General features: G+C 52.3%; 1 protein-coding gene across 1 annotated transcript in view; it reads left to right on the forward strand.

Annotated features, from left to right (window-relative positions):
- CLPB (ClpB family mitochondrial disaggregase) overlaps nt 1–21,746 on the forward strand; it is a 96,550-nt gene that overhangs the window by 25,125 nt on the left and 49,679 nt on the right. Inside the window, exons 4-5 of the mRNA XM_074860611.1 lie at nt 10,288–10,391; nt 17,046–17,174. Of these exons, the coding sequence (XP_074716712.1) occupies nt 10,288–10,391; nt 17,046–17,174 (233 nt within the window). The remainder of the gene's footprint in view (nt 1–10,287; nt 10,392–17,045; nt 17,175–21,746) is intronic.

Genomic DNA, 21,746 nt, shown 5'->3' on the forward strand with positions numbered 1-21,746 from the left:
AAACGTTGCTGTGGTGATAGTTACAAACGTAAAGGAAGTGGCCAAATACTTCAGTTTGGTGTCTGTGTTTTCAAAACACTTTGTTAAGGTAATTTTGATGCTATAAAAAACTGTTAAAAGAATGGGGTTCCTTTTATTTATTCTTTTCATTAGCTTATTACCTTGTTTCAGACCCTTCCTGAAGTGCGGATAGATTCATTCATGGTTCTTTTCTGATGCGAGAGGGAGTCCAGGCCTGAATTCCTCAGCTCTGCGATACTACAGGTTGTAACTGGGCTGTGGGCTAAAGACAGATCAGCCGTGACCGCGTTTACATGAGCAAAGGAAGGTTTTACGCTGTAATTCCCATTGCTGGGGGAATTTCCCCTGGCTTTGACATCGCTGATGAGGCAGTGATGCTAGTTTTAGTCTAAGCTTAACAAGGTATAACTGTCACTTGGTGTAGTCTGCGACGCTGTGCCATAACTCTGCTTTTCTGTCAGGGCCTGAGGAGTAACGCAGGCGAGCGGGTGTGCACGTACACACACACACGCTCCACCTTACTCTTCATTTACGTTTTGCAGTTGGAGTGGCTCCTCGTCTGCTTTATTTTTAGTCTTTGTGAAAGCCTATTGCTCTTCTGCATTTCCAGACCTACTTTAAAGTGCTTTCTTAATTCTCCCAGAAAGACATCGGTTTTAAAAGGGAGGATTTATAGGCTGTGTGAAAACCACTGCTAGGGGCTTCTTTCCCTTGGCTGCACCTGCTAGTTTTGCACATTTAACATATTTATAGTAATTAAGCTTTTATTAAATGCTTACTGAGAGCTTTGTGGGTTTGGTGCCTTTGTTAAAATGAGCGACAAAGCTATCATAAATTAAAAAGCAAAGCAGTTAGGACCGTAGCAGGCCGAGTGTCTGTGCATTTGTAGCATAGTGACCTTTTCTGCACACAGCTACTCTGTTTGCCATTGTTTCAGCAGAAATAAAACGGCAGTGAAATACCGAGTCATCCTCCCAGCGGCGAACTGATGGTGCCGAAGGGGAAACTAAGGCACAGAGCAGCCTGGAAACTGGAATTCCCATGGGATGGGTTTGGGTGGTTCCAAACCACTGGCACTTGGTTCTGCTTCTGCCCCTTCCCATCGATGCACCGCTCCGGCAGGGAGGGAGGGGTCAGAACATGATTTTAGGGGCTTCCAAAGTTACAGACACAGCTTGGGTGGTGGAGAGGAGCTGCACCCAGAGGGACAAACTGGGAGCTGCTAAGCCTCTGCAGGGCTGGTAAGGGCTGTCACAGCAGCAGCAGTGCCCCTGTTACACAGCGGAGAGAGAAGAGAGAGAAAATCCCAGAATCCCAGAATCATCCAGGTTGGAAAAGCCCTTGAAGCTCCTCCAGTCCAACCATGAACATCACCCTGACCGTTCCCAACTCCACCAAATCCCTCAGCGCTGGGTCAGCCCTGATACAAAGAATGTCTCAGCTGCAGCTGGGCACACTGCGTGGCGCAGAGAGGTCACTTTTTTCTGGGACAGCAGAGGATGTGGGTGAGAGCGATGGGCATGTGCCTGCTTTAAGTCAGTTTGTGCATGTTTTCTCAGGTTTAAGAGTCAATCCTCTTCTTCCCAGCTTCCATTTTTCCTCTTTCCTACAGTACTTCTGCGCATCTTCCTCCCCCCTTTTTCCATATACCCCTTTTTTCACACACCCATCTTGTTTTACACACAAATGAGCCCTTTGTTCTCACCCCAAACACAGGGAGCAGCTTTGCCTGAATCTTGGGGTGATGCCCTCAGTGAGTGGGAAGGCGGGAGGAGGGACAAGAGCAGGGTGCACCTCTGCCCAAAGAGCATTTCTTTATTTCTTTTATTATTCTCTTGGAAACTTGTCCCCATCTGTCCTCGCCCACGGGCGTTCTTCTGTACAGACTGCTTCACCGTCCCTTAGAGCAGGAGGGGACAACCTTAATGCTCTGTGCTGGTGAACCGTCCCTCCGTGTGCTTTCCAGTGGGTCTTGCTTGTTCATCCATAGAATCACAGGATGGTTTAAAGATCATCCAGTGCCACTCCCATGCCACAAGCAGGGCCACCTTCCACTAGCCCAGGTTGCCCAAAGCCCCATCCAGCCTGGCCTTGAACCCTTCCAGGGAGGGGGCAGCCACAGCTTCTCTGGGCAACCTGTGCCAGGGCCTCACCACCCTCACAGGGAACAATTTCTGCCTTAGATCTCACAAAAATCTCCCCTCTGTCAGTTTAAACCCATTCCCCCTCATCCTATCCCTCCCCCCCCCGATGATGAGTCCCTCCCCCCTTTCCTGTAGCCCCTTTCAGTCCTGGGAGGCCGCTCTAAGGTCTCCCCAGAGCCTTCTCTTCTCCAGCTGAACCCCCCAGCTCTCTCAGCCTGTCCTCACAGGGGGGTGCTCCAGCCCCCCGAGCATCTTGGTGGCCTCCTCTGGCCCCGCTCGAGCAGGTCCGTGTCCTTCTGCTATTGGTGCCCCCAGAGCTGGACCCAGCACTGCAGGGGGGTCTCCCAGAGCGGAGCAGAGGGGGAGAATCCCCCCCTCGCCCTGCTGCCCACACTGCTCTGGGTGCAGCCCAGCACACGGGTGGCTTTCTGGGCTGCCAGCACACATTGCTGGCTCACAGGCAGTTTTCCACCCCCCAACCCCCCCAAGTCCTTCTCCTTGGGGCTGCTCTCCAGCCACTCCTCGCCCAGCCTGGATTTGTGCCTGGGATTGCCCCGACCCATGGGCAGGACCTTGCCCTTGGCCTTGTTGACCTCCATGAGGTTCAGAGGGTTCTCCCCTCTCCAGCCTGCCCAGGTCCCTCGGGATGGATCCCTTCCCTCCAGCGTGTCACCGCACCACACAGCTCGGTGTCGGCGGGGAGCTCTCTGGGGGTGCCCTCGATGAGGCTCATGGTATAAGCACACCCCAGACATGCCTGTTCTTGTTTCATCAGGGCCTTTAGCCTCTGATTCCCCTCAGCTGTTCCCAACATCATCTTCTCTCCTCCATTTTCTTTTCACGGCTTTGACTTCTTGCACACCCTTTCTCCTTCTCCCTCCATCTTCAGGTCTGGATCTCTTTGCTTCCTGCTGGGAATGACCATCAACAACAGACTCCTCCCCATGCCTCGGCTCTCCTTTTCCTTCTCTCTCTTTCCATGCAGACAGAAAGAGTTGCAGGTCAGAGGTTCCCACGTGGAACCAGAACCAACAGTGCTTGGCCCAGCACGGTCCTGTCCCTTCCCTTGCCCTCCTCCTCCTCCTGCAGCCAGCCCTCCTCCAGGATGGAGGAGGAGAGGACTCAGGAAGTGGCTCGCTCTCTGCCTCCGTGTTTGCTGGGACTTGTGCCTCTTCCACATCTACCCAGATTTTGTGCGCTGAAGGTGCCGGACAGATGTTTTATATTGGTAATAACAATACATCGTGCATAGTAATATTCTGGTGGGATTGTTCTAAGACTTATAGTGAAGGGTGACCTATCTGGAGCTATTTTCTGTCCATGGGCAATGACATGATTCACTGGCGCAGTCTTGTTACCTATATTAGGTACATACATCTGTTCCCTGGGATTTTTTTCACTCCTTTCACTTCAGGCAACTCATTCAGCGCTGTCTGCAGCAGAGCTGGAGAAATATCTGGATGCTTTTGGAAGCATGTAGGGCCCATAGCGTTGCCTGTCAAAGACCTGAGGAGTTGAAGGTGGTTTTCAGCTGCGATGGCAGCACATTTTGAGGGCTTCATCCTAATAACTGGGGCTTTATTGTCTTTCAACTACTCCTCATCCGGGTGTTTCTGAGGGACGGTGTCCGCTCGGCCATTCCTGCCCACCTGAGCCACGCTCTCAAGAGAAAACTGTTGTGAATAATATAACAATTATCACCCTCCAAGAGCTTTTTCTCTTTTTTGGATTCCATAAGCCCTTTTCATCCCTTTTTTGGGGGGAGGATCATTTTCATCTGGGTCAATACTAAACCGCCACAGAGTGAGGGAATGCTGTGGCTGCCCTGCTTTCTGTGCCACAGGTAGGTGTAAACTTATTCCTGAGAAGGCACACATCCACATTTAGACCTCATCTGAGGAAAAAAAAGGAGAGAACAGGGACTGGAGTGCAAACAGCAGCTTACCCCAGCCCTCCTGCCCCTGCTGAGTTTTACAGAGAGTTAAGATATAACCACACAAGGGATCTTCTTTGTGTCCAGGCAGGACCTGTGGCTTCTGCCAGAGCTCGGGGCAGCCGCGTATCAAAACCCATCAAGGCTTTTGCATTGTGCTGATAACTCACGGTCATGGGGATCACTGGACTTCTTGGTTCACCAACCCCAGCTGCCTGTGGTCCAGGCACAACGTCTCTCCTGACGCAGCCCCAGTCACCTCCAGCCATCTCATCATTGATTTCCCCACCCCCTGTATTGTATGTATGTATTTATTTATTTAACAATATGTTGGTCCAGCCATTAAAAGCAGAAAGCACTTTCTCCAATCGATTGAACTGCCCAGCAAGCTTCAGTTAAGCATTGCCCTCTGACTCATCACTGGGGTCAATTTAGATTTATATTCACGCTGCTGAATAGGCTCTGCCTCTAATCTAATGAAAACTTGATCAGCAAATTAAAACTCGGCTTGTTGAGGGTGTTGAGCACAGGTGAGTTATGGAGGGACGCCTGACCCTCTACATCTGGCACAGAGCGTTGTTCTGCCCCAACGCCTGGCAGCACGAGGAAGGAAATGGAAGGTATATGGGCCAGAGAATCCTCCATTTAAAACTCACCCCGTTATTCATAGATAATTGGCCAGCAGGGACAGGGAAGGGATCTTACCCCTGTGCTCGGCACTGGTGAGGCCGCCCCTCGATTCCTGGGTTCAGTTTTGGGCCCCTCACTCCAAAAAGGCCATTGAATGACTCGAGCGTGTCCAGAGAAGGGCAACGGAGCTGGTGCAGGGTCTGGAGCACAGGTGTGATGGGGAGCGGCTGAGGGAACTGGGGGGGTTTAGTGTGGAGAAGAGGAGGCTGAGGGGAGACCTCCTGGCCCTCTGCAACTGCCTGAGAGGAGGGTGCAGAGAGGGGGGATGAGTCTCTTGAGCCAAGGAACCAGCGGCAGGCCAAGAGGGAATGGCCTCAAGCCGCGCCAGGGCAGGGTCAGACTGGCTCTTAGGAAGGATTTCTTTGCAGAAGGGGTTGTTGGGCGTTGGAATGGGCTGCCCAGGGCAGGGGGGGAGTCCCCATCCCTGGAGGGGTTGAAGAGTCGGGCTGACCCAGCGCTGAGGGATCTGGTGGAGTTGGGAACGGTCAGGGTGAGGTTCATGGTTGGACTGGAGGAGCTTCAAGGGCTTTTCCAACCCAGACGATTCTGTCATTCTGTAATTAGCTGAAAGAAGTGCAAGAGAGAAAAATGCTTTCTGCCTTCTCTAGCACCTTCACCAGAGCTTCCTTAACTGACCCCCACAACTACTGGAGCAGTTACCCCTCTTCTCCCTGGGAAACCTGAGATTTTTACCCAGGGACTGCATTGCTTAGACCGTGCTTTGCGAGCATCGTCTGATTTTACAAGTCCCTTGCTTATTCCGATGCCATTCACACGCTTTACGCTGATGAGCGTGGTTACTCTGGATTTTGATGGTGCCGTTACCTTTCCTAAGGGCTAATTTGCTTGAGTGTCCCATTACCTGCAAATTGGAGAGGGATGATCAATATTTGTGATTCTGGGAACGTCTGTCTGGTGCAGAAGTGCCTGGAGGGGACAGCACGTCCCAAAAGCAGGAGGTGAGATTGAAAGATGATTGGAGAGGGAGGCTGAATGTGCAACGCCTTGTTATTAACCCAGCGAGTCCTCCCTGCCTACAGAGCTGGATCGCAGCCCAAAACTGGGCCAGGCTTTTGGAACACATTTTGCCAGTAAGAGATGATATCCATGCGTATTAAACTTGAGCCTCCCAGCTGTCTTAAGAGCTAAGGAAATGTTTCTTATCACTGGGGGGGAAGTGGTGTCGAGGGTTGTTAACGGAGCAGAGCAGTTCTGACCTCGTCACCTCCCACTTTCACTCTTAGACCGCCTTACATCTGGCATTTGTGGTCCTCTGCTAAAGTTTTCATGGAAGGTTTTTGCCTGGAGAGAAGCGCTGAATGAAGAGGAAGGGGCTTCCGAGAGTCACTGAGAGCACGTGGAGGTGGTACCTGGTGAGGTGCCCGGGAAGAACATTCATTTCAAGGGATACACTAAGTCCAGGGAAGGAAGATGGGTGGAGTCACCAAGGAACTGACGTCATTGTGTGTTATCATGGGACTCAGTCGGTACCCACAGCTCACCCCTGGGCTGCAAGTTGTGGATTAAAGTCCTGCACTGGGACTTGGGATCAGTTCTTTTAAAATGAGGAAGACCTTAAAATATATGATAGCTTGTTAGCTAAAACTGGAGTAGAGGGATCTCCTTGGTGCTGACAGCCGGGAGGTCAGGGTCCAAGAAGAGCGGTTTGACCATATCAGAACCTGAACTTCTAAGGACCTGAACGACCAGAAAGGCCTGGCTTTCTGCTGTAGATGCTGATGCCGGAATTGCAGTGACCCAGCTGCTGGGGTGAGATCATCACAGGCTGAACTGAGGCACGTTGCACTGATGGTGGCTTCTGTTCATCTCTAGGAGCAAGGAGGTCACCCACACGGATCCCATAGGGCAGCAGAGCAGTACCTGCCCCACCAGCTTCCATCCTGTTCCGCTTTCCCTAGGACCTGCCTCTTCGGGATCTCAGATGCGGTTCTCTCGATGACTGGGCTGAGCATGGTAGCACCCAGTACTGGAGATGCAGGGTGTCTCCAGAGGAATCCAGCACTGGATTCTCCAGAAGAATTTGCACGGATCAATGACCCGTTGTAGAACTTTCCCGGGTAGAAAGCCTGGCTGTGGCACCTGTTCTGTAGACTTGGCAACACCTCCCGCCCAGACACTGAAAGTGAACTTGACAGCCCTCCTACCTAACGACCTCCCTAATGACGGAGCCTGGGCTGGTGGGCCAAGACTGTAGCTCTCTGGACAGCCAAAGCCACGCACTTGGGCTCATGTGGCTTTAGTAGCAGCCAAACCTCTCTCTCGCTTTCCATTTTGATGAGGCCGTAGAGGTCAGTGGAAAAGGTCAGGCAGCGTCCTTTTATGTGAGGCGACATAAAGGAGCAGTGTGCCCAGGTGGCCAAGAAGGCCAATGGCATCCTGGCTTGTATCAGCACTAGCGTGGCCAGCAGGGACAGGGAAGGGATCTTACCCCTGTGCTCGGCACTGGTGAGGCCGCCCCTCGATTCCTGGGTTCAGTTTTGGGCCCCTCACTCCAAAAAGGCCATTGAATGACTCGAGCGTGTCCAGAGAAGGGCAACGGAGCTGGTGCAGGGTCTGGAGCACAGGTGTGATGGGGAGCGGCTGAGGGAACTGGGGGGGTTTAGTGTGGAGAAGAGGAGGCTGAGGGGAGACCTCCTGGCCCTCTGCAACTGCCTGAGAGGAGGGTGCAGAGAGGGGGGATGAGTCTCTTGAGCCAAGGAACCAGCGGCAGGCCAAGAGGGAATGGCCTCAAGCTGCGCCAGGGCAGGGTCAGACTGGCTCTTAGGAAGGATTTCTTTGCAGAAGGGGTTGTTGGGCGTTGGAATGGGCTGCCCAGGGCAGGGGGGGAGTCCCCATCCCTGGAGGGGTTGAAGAGTCGGGTTGAGCCAGCGCTGAGGGATCTGGTGGAGTTGGGAACGGTCAGGGTGAGGTTCATGGTTGGACTGGAGGAGCTTCAAGGGCTTTTCCAACCTCGATGATTATGGGATTCTGGGATCTGTGGTCTCAAGGGGTCCCTGGGGGTCGTTGGTAGTCTTCCTCCCCATGTCTGTTGGTTGACCTCAGTGCTCACGAGTGCTCACAAAGGTCTGTTTAGGAGGTGTTGTGCAGCTGTGTTGTGTCTTGAGCTGGTTTGTTTTAATTTGTGCTGTCCTTGTTCCTGTTATCTTCAAGAATAGGCCCCAACTCTCTTATTTGTTACTGTCTTATCTTCAAACCCATTTCTTCTTCATGAATCCACCAACCTTCATCTGTGTCTGCACGTACCAGAAGTGACATTTTAATTTATTCTCAGTAAAAAATATTTAGTAAGATGAAAAGGAAGATGAAGAGGAAAAACAAATGTTAGCAAGCCGTTTTGGCTTACAGCGGCAGCACACCCTCCGTGCCAAGAGGAGTGAGGATGAGGCAGGAAGGTTGTGTCTCGCAGGAACTGTGCTGGTGGTAGGAGATGATCTCACACACTGGCCCTTGCAACACGACCAAAAGTGGTGGATGAACTGAAAGAAGATTCAGGCCAGTTGGAGGGATTTGAGGGGTAAAGAGTGAGCACATCTGTGATGGGAGAGGACTTCACATCCTCCATTAGTGATATCTGAAAGTAGATGAGGTGATCCCCATCCTTAGTACCAGTTCTAACCATCAGGTATCTAATTGGATTGTGTGCAAATCAAAGTGTTCAAGAAAATCGTCAGTGTAAAGAGCTCCTGACTACACTGAAATGATGAAAGGTCATAGCTGGTAGTTGCTGTTTGATGAGTAAGATCCAGTGCAAGTCAACCTCAATATTTTGAAGCGAAGGGTGCGGTTGAAGTACCAACATAAGTAACTCCCTGTGCTCCACGGGAGATGGCGGGGGATCTCCTGGCTCCCAGCCTGGTGCTTTGCTCACGAGAAGTAACTTTGTGCGTGGTGAAGCGTGTCCCAGTGGGGAGCTGGCCTCTATTGTACTGTGTTCAAGGAATAAAATAACCACCTTTTATTCCACTAATGCATTTAAGGGGTAAATGGGAGAGGAGCTTAAGTTAAATTCTAAATGTGACTTGACAAGACACAGCCTGCAGATACGTGTCAGTCAGTCTGCAGTGCCCGTCGCTGTCAGCCCGTGAGCCGTGTCACCAGTGATGAATGCTAGCTAACGAGTTACTGTCTAGTTGTCATGGAAAGCTTGAACTCTGGAAAAAAAATTAAGAATTAACTGGCTTCAAGCTGCTTTCAGAGGTGGTGCGAAATCTAATTCTTGCCTGATGATTGTTTGGGTTCGGAAGCAGGGATGGAAGACTTCCACACCAGCACGGCCTGGCTTGTATGTCCCCTGTTACCTCTCCTCTGCAGCGTGGTGGTGACTTTATGGCTCGTAGCAGAGCTGTAGTCCGGGGTGTCCTGCCTGCATTGCCACAGGACCTGCCTCTCCCGTGGGTCCTGCAGCTGCAGTGTAAAATAATGGGAAGTTCTCAGAATCCCAGAATCCCAGAATCATGGAGGTTGGAAAAGCCCTTGAAGCTCCTCCAGTCCAACCATGAACCTCACCCTGACCGTTCCCAACTCCACCAGATCCCTCAGCGCTGGGTCAGCCCGACTCTTCAACCCCTGCAGGGATGGGGACTCCCCCCCTGCCCTGGGCAGCCCATTCCAACGCCCAACAACCCCTTCTGCAAAGAAATCCTTCCTAAGAGCCAGTCTGACCCTGCCCTGGCGCAGCTTGAGGCCATTCCCTCTTGGCCTGCCGCTGGTTCCTTGGCTCAAGAGACTCATCCCCCCTCTCTGCAACCTTCTCTACAAATTCAGAGGTTAAACCTCCTTCAGAAGTCGCGGCAGTGCCAGGCTGGTTGCAGAGGAGCAGGCTGTCTTCGATCGTGATTCATACGAATTGTCTGGTTCTCAGAGACGGGTATTTGCCTGAACTTCATGCAGCAGTCAGATGCTTTTCTTCCAGAACCCCATTTAATTAATGCAATAGAAATTTATTTTTGAACTGCTGAGGTTGGTGCTTCCTCCTGTGAGGGCAGAAGGAGGCGAGGAGGGACTAGTTGTCTCTCATAGCCCATGTGGGTGCAGGAGATGCCTTTTCATGGGTGGCTTCCATCAGCTGCATTGAGGCAGAGACACCGTGAAGGCCATAAATTGTAGGGCCTCGGAGCCAAGGTCAGGCTCTGGCTGTGGCTGGGGACAGTTTACACCACTGAGCCAGACCTGCAAAGCTACAAGGACGTTTCAGATTCCCGCGGCGGGCTGGGAATACGACTCACGCTGAGGGTCTGTTCTGTGCGGGTCGTTGTGGGAGGGCTGTGGCCCCTCAGTGTCACCTCTGCCCCCAGTGCCTCCCACACCCAGCTGGGTTCAGACTGTTGAACTGTTTAATTGTGGTTGTTGGTTTACCTTCCCTTCGCTAGCTGGCGGGGTTTGAGGAGCTTTCTGAGCCCTGTCTCCCTTCTCAGCCTCTGAAGGGCTTCAGTTACTCATGTCCTACCTCTGCCTTATTTTTGTTCTGATTTGTAACAGTGTGGTGAAGATCCTGCTCGCAGCGAATGCAGATCCAAACCTCGGAGATGATTTCAGCAGCGTGTATGAGACTGCCAAGGAAAAAGGCCTCCATTCTTTGGAAGGTAATATTGTTTGTGTGCAGCTACCTGCATTTGCTTTTCGCCTCCCAAAATTTTGTTCCCTGGCTTTGAAATGGAAATTTGACCTCGTTATTTTTTTAGAGCTAGCTTCAGCTTCCATTTAAATGCAGAGTAACTGATGGTACGTGGGTGAGGGTACGTCTGAAGATGAGAGAGAAAACATGATGTAGGTGTTTATGAGAAGCAATCCTTCAACGTCCTAGAGATAACCTGCTTTTATATAGCCAGAACGTAGCAAAAAAGTTGTAGATCGGAGCATCGTCCTGTTAACCCACATGCAGCCTCTTGCTGGGGAAGGAGGAGGGTTCGGGGCAGTATAGTCCACCAGTAGCCTTACTCTGGATCTTAGAAATAAATATAAAATTAAGAAAGACTCATCTAGTTGAAATAAATCTGAATGATGTCACTGGTTGCAATTACTGCTGCTGATTTTTGGGCAGGCGTTGGTGTTAGCTTTCAGCCCTTGAAGTTTTTACATGAAAATGAGAAAATATTTTGCAGTGTCTTCATCTTGTTGTGACTTTTCTTGGCCGATGTCTCAAGTTCCAATCTCAGCCTAACGTTATCCCCGTTGCTGGGGTGCTGATGCAGACTTAAACTCACAAGAGGGTTTGGGTTGAAGGGACCTTCCAAGGTCATCTGATTCAACCCCCCCACCACAGGCAGGGATATTTCCACCAGAGCAGGTTGCTCAGAGCCCTGCTCTGTTTATTCAGACTGATTTAAATTTCCCAGACTGTTTCCACTTTTTATGACGATAAACGGTGATTCATTTGCTTGGCTTTGTGATCTCAGGGGGTATCTTGGTGCCCAGCTGCATGTTTCTCAGATGTTTCTGGTCCCTGGGCTGGCAGGAACTCTGGCAGGACCTGACCTTGCTAAAACATCCCCGGCTCTTGCCTTACCCACACCAGAAGCCTCTCCGAGCACCTTGCTGACCCGCCGGGCTGGGCCCTGAGCTGGCAGAGCATGGCCTGCGTCCCCGCCATCCCCCTCGCCCTGCCGGAGCTCGGCCAGCTGCCAGCACTTGCCTGCCCGGGCGCTGCTGCATCCCCGGGGCCTGCGTTTCTGGGCTCTGATCTCCGGTGTTGAGGGTAAAGCTTTTTCTAGCTGCTGTAAGGAGAGAAGTGGAGGAAGCAGCGCCAATTGCCCGGAGATTTTGGTTGCCCTGCACGGTTTGCAGAGCCAACATCAGATGGTGACATGATCCCTTGGTCTGTCTTGGGATAAGTGGCTGGAGAGCTGCCAGTCAGAGAGGGACCTGGGGGAGGGATTGATTGATAATGAGCCAGCAGTGTGCCCAGGTGGCCAAGAAGGCCAATGGCATCCTGGCTTGTATCAGCACTAGCGTGGCCAGCAGGGACAGGGAAGGGATCTTACCCCTGTGCTCGGCACTGGTGAGGCCGCCCCTCGATTCCTGGGTTCAGTTTTGGGCCCCTCACTCCAAAAAGGCCATTGAATGACTCGAGCGTGTCCAGAGAAGGGCAACGGAGCTGGTGCAGGGTCTGGAGCACAGGTGTGATGGGGAGCGGCTGAGGGAACTGGGGGGGTTTAGTGTGGAGAAGAGGAGGCTGAGGGGAGACCTCCTGGCCCTCTGCAACTCCCTGAGAGGAGGGTGCAGAGAGGGGGGATGAGTCTCTTGAGCCAAGGAACCAGCGGCAGGCCAAGAGGGAATGGCCTCAAGCCGCGCCAGGGCAGGGTCAGACTGGCTCTTAGGAAGGATTTCTTTGCAGAAGGGGTTGTTGGGCGTTGGAATGGGCTGCCCAGGGCAGGGGGGGAGTCCCCATCCCTGGAGGGGTTGAAGAGTCGGGCTGACCCAGCGCTGAGGGATCTGGTGGAGTTGGGAACGGTCAGGGTGAGGTTCATGGTTGGACTGGAGGAGCTTCAAGGGCTGTTCCAACCTTGATGACTCTGGGATTCTGGGATTCTGTCTGTGCCTTTTGCCTCCCCACCAAGAGCTGAAAGCTCTCTAAACTCTAATGAAGGTGCAATATTTGAACCTTTTGCAAAACACAGGTCGAGTTAAGAAGATGAATCAGTGAGGGGACAGTTTTGACAGGGCGTTACTTTATTTTTAAAAGCTCCCCGCTCCCATCCCTCACTGCAACCCACCCGTGCGATAGACCTGCTCCTTGATGGAAGTGAGAACATGCATCTATCAGATCGCTGTAGCAGCGAATGCAAAATGCATGAAACAACATTAAAAAATGAGCAATGGAATGCCAATACATAATGCATGTACATAGACTTTATTTAAGACAAAGTATATCAACCAATAAAGTTAATTGTTTTTGTCTGCATTCATCCCCCTATAACATTATATATTTTTGGGGGGAAGAAAAGATAAGGCCACTCAGTAAGAAGTTGCATTAATTCTTTGGTTGACATGTTTTATTAAAAAGAATAAATTCAGTTGCATTTTTAAGAAGAGAGGGAGAGAGAGAAACTGCCTTTGTTTTTTACTTTTTTTACACATTTACATATTTCGTGTATAAATATTTTTTCATAAAAACATCCAAATCGAGAGGGTATGCTCCACAAACACTGCACAAAATATATTACAGACATTTATATGGATGGCAGGAAGGGAGACAGAGGGCTGAAAATTTCCAGGCACCCAGTGATTGATGGTAGACGAGGCTTCCCCTGACGCTTTATTGAGTTTCCGATGATTATCTCTCTCTGAGACATTTTTTACAGATGACGGCCGAGCTGTCACAACGGACCATGGGGGAAAAAACCCAACAATAATAACACTTTAATCTCTTTACTGCACTGCTCCCTAGTATCTCAGATTCATCTTCCCTGACGCACGCAGTTCATTATCCTGCTCCTCCCTGGGTAGGAAATGACGACAAATAAATAAATATACATACTCACCCTGGATGCTTGGAGAAAAGACCCAGGAAAGGAAAGGAGCCAGGGCATTAATTGATCTTCTGGAGGTACTGCGGTTCATTAGTGGAGATGCTGGGCTAGGGCGGCATCAGGTATTCATTGCAGTGTTTCGCTCTTCTGAACTTTTCAAATCTTCTGGAAACGTGTTGGGAGCTCTTTGGAGGGAAGGTGGGGACTGCCCCGCTGTGGGTCTGCCGCCCGCTCTGCTTGCTTTACAGAATCCCAGAATCATCTGGGTTGGAAAAGCCCTTGAAGCTCCTCCAGTCCAACCATGAACCTCACCCTGACCGTTCCCAACTGCACCAGATCCCTCAGTGCTGGGTCAGCCCGACTCTTCAACCCCTGCAGGGATGGGGACTCCCCCCCTGCCCTGGGCAGCCCATTCCAACGCCCAACAACCCCTTCTGCAAAGAAATACTTCCTAAGAGCCAGTCTGACCCTGCCCTGGCGCAGCTTGAGGCCATTCCCTCTTGGCCTGGCGCTGGTTCCTTGGCTCAAGAGACTCATCCCCCCTCTCTGCACCCTCCTCTCAGGGAGTTGGAGAGGGCCAGGAGGTCTCCCCTCAGCCTCCTCTTCTCCACACTAAACCCCCCAGTTCCCTCAGCCGCTCCCCATCACACCTGTGCTCCAGACCCTGCACCAGCTCCGTTGCCCTTCTCTGGACACGCTCGAGTCATTCAATGGCCTTTTTGGAGTGAGGGGCCCAAAACTGAACCCAGGAATCGAGGTGCTTTGCTGGGACAAGCTCAGAGCCCTTTCAGGTTCTTGATGGTGAAGTCCCTGAACGTGGCTTTACTGAGTTTTGGTTACAGACCTGCTCACCTCAGAGCTGAGCGCACCTCCAGGAGCAGGATTTTGCCCACAATTTGGGTGGTGTTGATTCCATGGGAGACAGCCCGTGCCAGCCCCTCCATCGCCGGGGCTCCATGGTGGGGCTGTGTGCTTGTGGGATCTCTCAAAGTTGGGAGGGTTGGGAAGGGTCGTGGCCAGGTATTGCCCCCTTCCCCCAGCTCAGTGAGGGCTTCTTCAGTCTCCATTAACTCTGCATTGGCCATGACAGTCTCCCTTTCCTCAAAAATTACAGAATCCCAGAATCCCAGAATCACCTCGGTTGGAAAAGACCTTGAATATCATCCAGTCCAACCATTAACCTCACCCTGACCATTCTCAACTCCACCAGATCCCTAAATCAAGATATAGTGCAGTGCCTGTCCAAGCTCACGGCCCTGAGCGATAGCGTCAGCTCATTATAACAAAATGAGGGTGGGCTCTGCCCTCCTGTCTGACGTGAGAGCGGGAGTTCTTGACTGGGAAGGTCGACTGGTTCTTAACTGGGGTTCTCGACCGGGAAGTGCAGAACCTCTTGGTGGCCATGACTGCCCGTCTGGCCAGGCCTTAGGTCAGGCCTTACTCCAGGGCACTGAATGCTCTGAGGGCTGATATCGTGAAGGTCCCGTCTCTGCTCCCACAAATCTCCTTTCCCACCGAATCAGCAGCGTGGTGTTTCCTTCAATACCTAGCAAGAGCCACTTTATTTTTTTCCACTGTTCGTTTTCGCTGATGACCAGAGCGAAGGGCTTAAAAACCAGGAGGTTTTCTAATACCTGACCCTTAGACCAGCTGCAGAGGAGTATCGGTGCTGCAGACCCCTCCTGTGGACCCTGGGTGCTGGAGCCCACCCCGGACACATGCACTGGTCTGCTGGAGACTCCCAGAATTAGGAATTTCCTTGAAATCCAAGCGATGGTGGGCAGGGTCACAGCTTCTGCTCGCAGACATCACCACTGCTTTGTAGTAATCACTGAGTTTGACCCAGCACTGAGGGATCTGGTGGAGTTGGGAACGGTCAGTGTGAGGTTCATGGTTGGACTGAAGGAGCTTCAAGGGCTTTTCCAACTGAGATGATTCTGGAATTCTGTGAGTATCGGGAGTGATTTTCTCCTGGCTTGGGAGAATATTTGTTCCCATTGCAGAAAGAGCATCTAGAAATAGGTCTTTGATTAAGAGCGCTGGCAGTGGAGGCACCTTCACCTCTCCCACCACGCATCCGGGTCTAAGCTCGCATGGGACCGTCGCAGACGTCGTTCAGTCTGTGCTCTGCGCATCAGTTTGATTTAGCGCCTTCCCCGATCTTCCTACTTGGCGCTTCAGATTCTGATTTTGCACCTGCTGGGGAGGGTTTAGCGTTTGAGTGGGTCTGTGTCACCGCGCAGTCCTTCTCCTGTCCTCCTGGGAACGCCGTGGCCCAGCTTTGCTCTGGCCCACAGGCACAAGTCGTTGAGCTTTCCCTTGTGCAGAGTTTCCGTTGCATCCTGGCATTCAGTAGAGCTCAGGGGAGCAAAAAATTATAATTAATCAGCTTTAGAAAGCAGCGGTTTCTGTTCAAAGAAACCTCACCATTTCTAGGTCTGATTTCACAAAACCTGCCAGGGCTCGGTGTAATTGCATTTGCTCAGGGGATTCCAGGCTTCCTACTGAGCTGGAAAATGTGTTATGATGAGTTATTTCCATCCTGGGAGCATCGAGGAATACACCTCACGGAGCACGCCGTGCGGGTGGCTAAGCAAACACGGGCTAAAAGTCCCAAAGAACAGCTGGTTTCAGCACAAACCAAAGCTGGCAAGTGCGTAGGTATGGACAGGAGCAGAACTGAGTTGAGTATCATGCTCTGCGGCAGGTAGTACTTCTTGGTTAGAAAGGAAGCGTTTTTGGAAGAGTTCCTGCTTTTCAGTGGCTACTTCTTGACATTTCTGGAAAGTGTGGAGTAGAGATCTGTCCAGGCTGGAGCGATGGGCTGAGGCCAGCTGGGGGAGTTTCACTAAGGCCAAATGCCGGGTGCTGCACTTGGGCCACAACAACCCCCAGCAGTGCTACAGGCTTGGGGAGGAGTGGCTGGAGAGCTGCCAGTCAGAGAGGGACCTGGGGGGGATTGATTGATAATGAGCCAGCAGTGTGCCCAGGTGGCCAAGAAGGCCAATGGCATCCTGGCTTGTATCAGCACTAGCGTGGCCAGCAGGGACAGGGAAGGGATCTTACCCCTGTGCTCGGCACTGGTGAGGCCGCCCCTCGATTCCTGGGTTCAGTTTTGGGCCCCTCACTCCAAAAAGGCCATTGAATGACTCGAGCGTGTCCAAGGTCTTTTCCAACCCAGATGATTCTGTGATTCTGGGCGGAGGAGCTGGGCACCTGAGCGGTGGGAGTGGGGAAGCTTAGCCTGACCCGGAGGAGTTCCCCCAGGCATTCCCAGTGGCCTGCTGTCCCACGGGCTCGCTGTCAGCCCTCAGCCCCACCGCCTCTTTCCTCTTGGTTACAGCTTGTAGGTTTTGGTGACCCTACTGGCCAATAAAAGGGGAAAAAAAGGCAGAAGTCTCTGTATTACTTGCTTGTGTTGACTCCTGATTTCACTTTGAAGGCGCAAAAAGGCCACAGTTAGAACAAGGCCGAGAGGTCTCTGGGCTTTCTCCAGCCACCTCCTCCCCTGCCTGGGCTCTGTGAAGGCCGTGACCAGTTTTGTGGGAACCCTGTTGTCTTCACCTCCACTGCTGCTCGGTAGCGTGGGGATGGCAGCCACCAGAAACCCCCACCGGGGTCTTGATTGTCTCCTGGAAAAGGCCATCAGGCCCTTAACGAGCTTCCAGAGCTGGGGGGGGGTGGGTGGTGCATGCTGCTGGTGCACATTCAGACAAGCAGGTCTTGACTATCTCCGTGAGCTGAGCTTTCCTTCTTCTTCCCCTGCAGTCCTTGTAACCCGGGAGGACGACTTCAACAACCGCCTGAACGTCCGAGCCAATTTCAAGGGCTGCACAGCTCTACACTATGCCGTACTGGCCGATGACTACCTGACCGTCAAGTTGCTGCTGGATGGAGGTGAGTTCTGTAGCTCCGACCAACTCCTGGGCCAGGGACACTTTTTCTGAGTAGCCCAGTCCCACAGAACCATCAGGCTCAGAGAAGGACCACACTCGTTTTTGCCAGGATTAGATGTGATTCACTGTTTGCTTTAACCTCTTCAATTTTTAATTTCTGTGTTCCCATTCGTCTCCAGTGGTTTTTCTGGCGGCTGTTCTCCTCTTAATCATTGAGTCTTCCCTTTCTTCCTGAAGTTTGGTGGGGATGCATCCCCTGGTCTGTCTGTTGCGTTTTGCAATTTACACTTTACTCATCTGTCATAGCCCTTATGTACCTTGTGGCATGGAATCGAAGAGCCCCTGCTCTGCGGGGAATGGATCTGCTCTGTAGACGAGGCTCTGGGTAGGTACCAGTACCCACATGGAACGGTTGAGGCTCAGGTGCTGTCAGTGACTTGGCAATGCAGCTTTTGTGAGAGTTGGGAGAAATGAGCTTGTGTGGTTCTTGGTCGTCCTGATTAGAGCACAGACCTCTTCTCCTCACAGATCCTGCTTCACTGTCATCTCTTATGTACTCACAGCTCTAGATGACAGGTCTGTAGAGATACTTACAGTTGGACTCGATGTTCTTAAGGGTCTTTTCCAACCTCAGTGATATTAAAGAGATGAAAACTCGTAGGATTAGAGCATCGTTCGGGTTGGAAGAGACTTCAGGAGGTCTCTACTCCAACCTCCTGTTCAAAGCCAGCTCAGCTGCGAGGCCAAACGCCGTTCCTCAGGGCTTTCACCAGCTGGGTCGTCCGAGGGTGGACGCAGCCCGACCACTCAGAGCAGCCTGTCGCAGTGCTCGACCATCTTTGTGGGCAAAAAGTTCATCAGCGCTAGTAGAGGAAGAAAAGAAGATGCATTTAGCTAACAGAACAGAGGTGTGCTGCCATGACAACAGGTTTTTATCTTTACCCTCCTGCTGATCTTTCCCAGGGTGACATTTGTGTCTGTGTTACGCCGTTATCCAGACCCAGAGTCTGCTGAATGTGTATCTGCATCATAGAATCACAGAATCCCAGAATCATCTGGGTTGGAAAAGCCCTTGAAGCTCCTCCAGTCCAACCATGAACCTCACCCTGACCGTTCCCAACTCCACCAGATCCCTCAGCGCTGGGTCAGCCCGACTCTTCAACCCCTGCAGGGATGGGGACTCCCCCCCTGCCCTGGGCAGCCCATTCCAACGCCCAACAACCCCTTCTGCAAAGAAATCCTTCCTAAGAGCCAGTCTGACCCTGCCCTGGCGCAGCTTGAGGCCATTCCCTCTTGGCCTGCCGCTGGTTCCTTGGCTCAAGAGACTCATCCCCCCTCTCTGCACCCTCCTCTCAGGGAGTTGGAGAGGGCCATGAGGTCTCCCCTCAGCCTCCTCTTCTCCACACTAAACCCCCCCAGTTCCCTCAGCCGCTCCCCATCACACCTGTGCTCCAGACCCTGCACCAGCTCCATTGCCCTTTGAACATGCTCCAGCCCCTCAGTGTCTGTCTTGGCGTGAGGGGACCAAAACTGAACCCAGGAATCGAGGGGCGGCCTCACCAGTGCCGAGCACAGGGGTAAGATCCCTTCCCTGTCCCTGCTGGCCACGCTAAGAGCCGCAGGGTGCTGTTCCATCAGCTACATCTGCTGCCGTGCAGATTGTTCTGCAGACCGCTGAGCGACTCCGTAGAGTTCTGCTTCCCTCCAGACCCGTGGCCTTTGTCCCTTCTGCTCCTCCCCCTGCAAGAATTTCACCTCTTCCCTGCAGGGTCACCTCTGCACCAGCAAGGAGCGGTGATGCTGTGCGGCATGTGCTTGCCAGCAGCCTTCAGCCAAAGGCAGTGTATGGAACGCTGGCAGTGTGTCCCTGCAGTGGACACCCTCTCCAGCAGCTGTCCAGCCAAATGCTGATTTCTGCCAAAATTTTAGGAATGTCACAATCTTCCTGGTGTGGGTGTCTCAGGAGTTAATTCTAGGGAAGCGGGCAGGCAGGTAACTAAGTCAGGCCCAGGTAAGGTGCATTCCTTAAGAAAGCAACTAAAAAGATAATGGAAAGTAGCATCTGTGAAGGCTAAACATCCCCAGAAGGGATGAAGAAAAATAATTGTAGGAACACTGAACCCTGATGCTCATCTATACCATATGCTTGTTATCTTTCGCAAACAGAAAAATAAGAGTGAAAGGTTGAGATTCAATACCACTGAATTCCAGATAACTCTGGGTTGGGATTTCTCTCTGGGAGGCTGCCAGATACCAGAACCCTGTCTCATGGCTATAAATTATCCCCAAAAAAAAGGAGCCACTGAAAGAAACGCTACTGCAAATGGATTTAGCCAAGGTTCCTCGGGGATTCTTGCAGAGAAGGGAGCTGAAAAGCAGACAGCTGCTCTGTAGGCTGTGGGAGCACGTGCGTGCGGTGCCTGGGAAGTCCTCAGAAAAAAATATCAGCCCCGGTGTGGCCCAGCACCTTTGTCTGACGTGGCCGACCTGCCCCGTGTTTGCAGCGTCCGTAGACACCGTGTGAATGTCGGCTGCGCAGCCCAGCTGCACGTGTGCGGTGGCTGCTTGTCTGAGGGCGCTGGTGGGTGAAGAAACTGCTCCAGGAGGACCCTCTGAGCTGCCACGGGCGTGGGAGGAGTCAAGGGGGCTTCCCCCAACGCACCGATTGAGTGCTGGCGTGGAAAAGTCCTCATCACCGCGGAGCTGCGAGCAGATCCGAGCAGGGTGAGCCGGTGGCTCTTGAGGCTGGGGAGTATTTCACCCGTGGGATGGTCTGAATCTCAGCAGCAGTGTTTGCTCTCTAAAAAATGCCTAAAAATGCCAGCGTGGGGTAGCTGCGAGGGCAGAGAGGCCGTCCTCTGGGACGCTGGCACACAGCCGCCGCGGCCGCGGGGACGTCGTATGTCGTGGTCATGAGCGAAGGCGATGGCGGAGCTGCCAGCAAGAGGCTGGGAGCTCTTCCTCAGCCTGGAAAAGCTGGAATAACATTTTTTACAGAGATACCCACTTCTTGTTTCTCCCTTTGACAGTCTCCTTGCAAGACGTGTGTATTATTAGCAGATTGAAAGTACTGAGGCAGCTGCGTGGTTATCCTGAGTACAGGTAAAATATGGGTGCAAATAGGTGAAGTTGGCACTAAAGAATTTCGCCGTACTGAATAAATAATTGCAAGTAGCAAGTCCAGCTCATTTCTGCCCCTGTCCCCTGCTCAGCTATCTGAGTGCTGTTACAATACAGGCCTCTCTTCATAGAGAGGACTCTGCTTTTTGTTCAAAAGCTGTTTCTGTGTCTGTACCGCAGCCACCGCCGTCTTTGTGAGCGACCGCTTCCGCTCCCCGATGCTCAGAGACTTCTTTGTTCGTGGCAAAGTGTCTCAGCTCAGAAGAACTCGCTTGGATCGCAGAAAAAAAATGTGTAACGATCTGTCGGGCCGTGTTTGAGTACAGCTGAAGGGATTGTGTACCAGCTCGAGGGGAGAATTCTGAATTTAGTCAGGCGTAGCGCTAAAATGTGACGAGCGCTCATCACCGTTCTGTTCTTGATTCGGCCCCGTGGAAATCCTCCTGGGAACAGATTCAAGAGTCAAGTGAAAATCATCATCTTGCAGAGATACGAGCGTGTCCCAGCGCTTCGATCCTGGGAGTAACAGTCAATGCCCACTTGGTGCATGACGTGAAAGTCCTTGTAGGGTCCCCAGGCAGAATTTGCGACGTTCCTCAGATTAATCCGTAGTCACCAGCCCATCTACAACATCCCTTTGCGGTCGGTTATGATGAAAATTTAGGAGGATTTACTCGCTAAATACCTCTCCCCTCTGTGTCAGGTGAATTCTTCGGAGCTGCAGAGTTACAGCAGACCCTTCCCTTCCCTTTCAGGGAGTTTTGCACGCCACAGTTTGATTTCACGACTGGCGCCTGCCACGAGGTTTTCATCGCATTGACTGGGGCCGTTCCCCTCCTCCCGGTTCCCCGTGCTAACAAAGCGGCACTCCCCGCGTCCTTGTTAGTATAATCTGTGATGAATACCCGGCCGAAGGTCTCAGAAGTGGGGATCGAACACCTTTCACAGCGTGCCTGCCCCGGGCCCTTTGTGAGGATAATTTCCCCGTGCCGTCTGCCTTTGACACCGCATAGGATGTCTCCGGTTTGCTGACATGGAACAGGCTCCCCTCGCTCCCTCCCTTCCACTTCCCTACACCTGCCTTTTTTACTAACTACCCATTTACTCTCCCCAACACTTCCTCCGCTCCCTGCCCTGCCCTCGGGGCCAAAGCCATTAACTGCCAAGGCCCCTCTCTGCTAAAACAACCACCCTGTTGTGCGGCCCTGGGGTTTTTTTTAAGGGAAGCCCCCGTGCACTTGCCCCTCACCCCACATCCCTGGCCTTTTGTGGCCCATTCAGTGACTCGCTTGACCCCTCCAGGACCTTATCGCCTTGTGGTCAGCATGTGTGTGCCCAGCAGACCGCGAGACGAAGTCGCTGCTCTGTTGTCCTTTCGGGCAGTTGTCGGTGACATTTCACAGTCTCCTGACCTGAGCTGACACCATAAATACGGGTGTTTAGGGGAAGGAGT

The sequence above is a fragment of the Strix uralensis genome, chromosome 2, assembly GCF_047716275.1.
Source record: "Strix uralensis isolate ZFMK-TIS-50842 chromosome 2, bStrUra1, whole genome shotgun sequence".
In the NCBI taxonomy this organism is placed as follows: Eukaryota; Metazoa; Chordata; class Aves; order Strigiformes; family Strigidae; genus Strix; species Strix uralensis.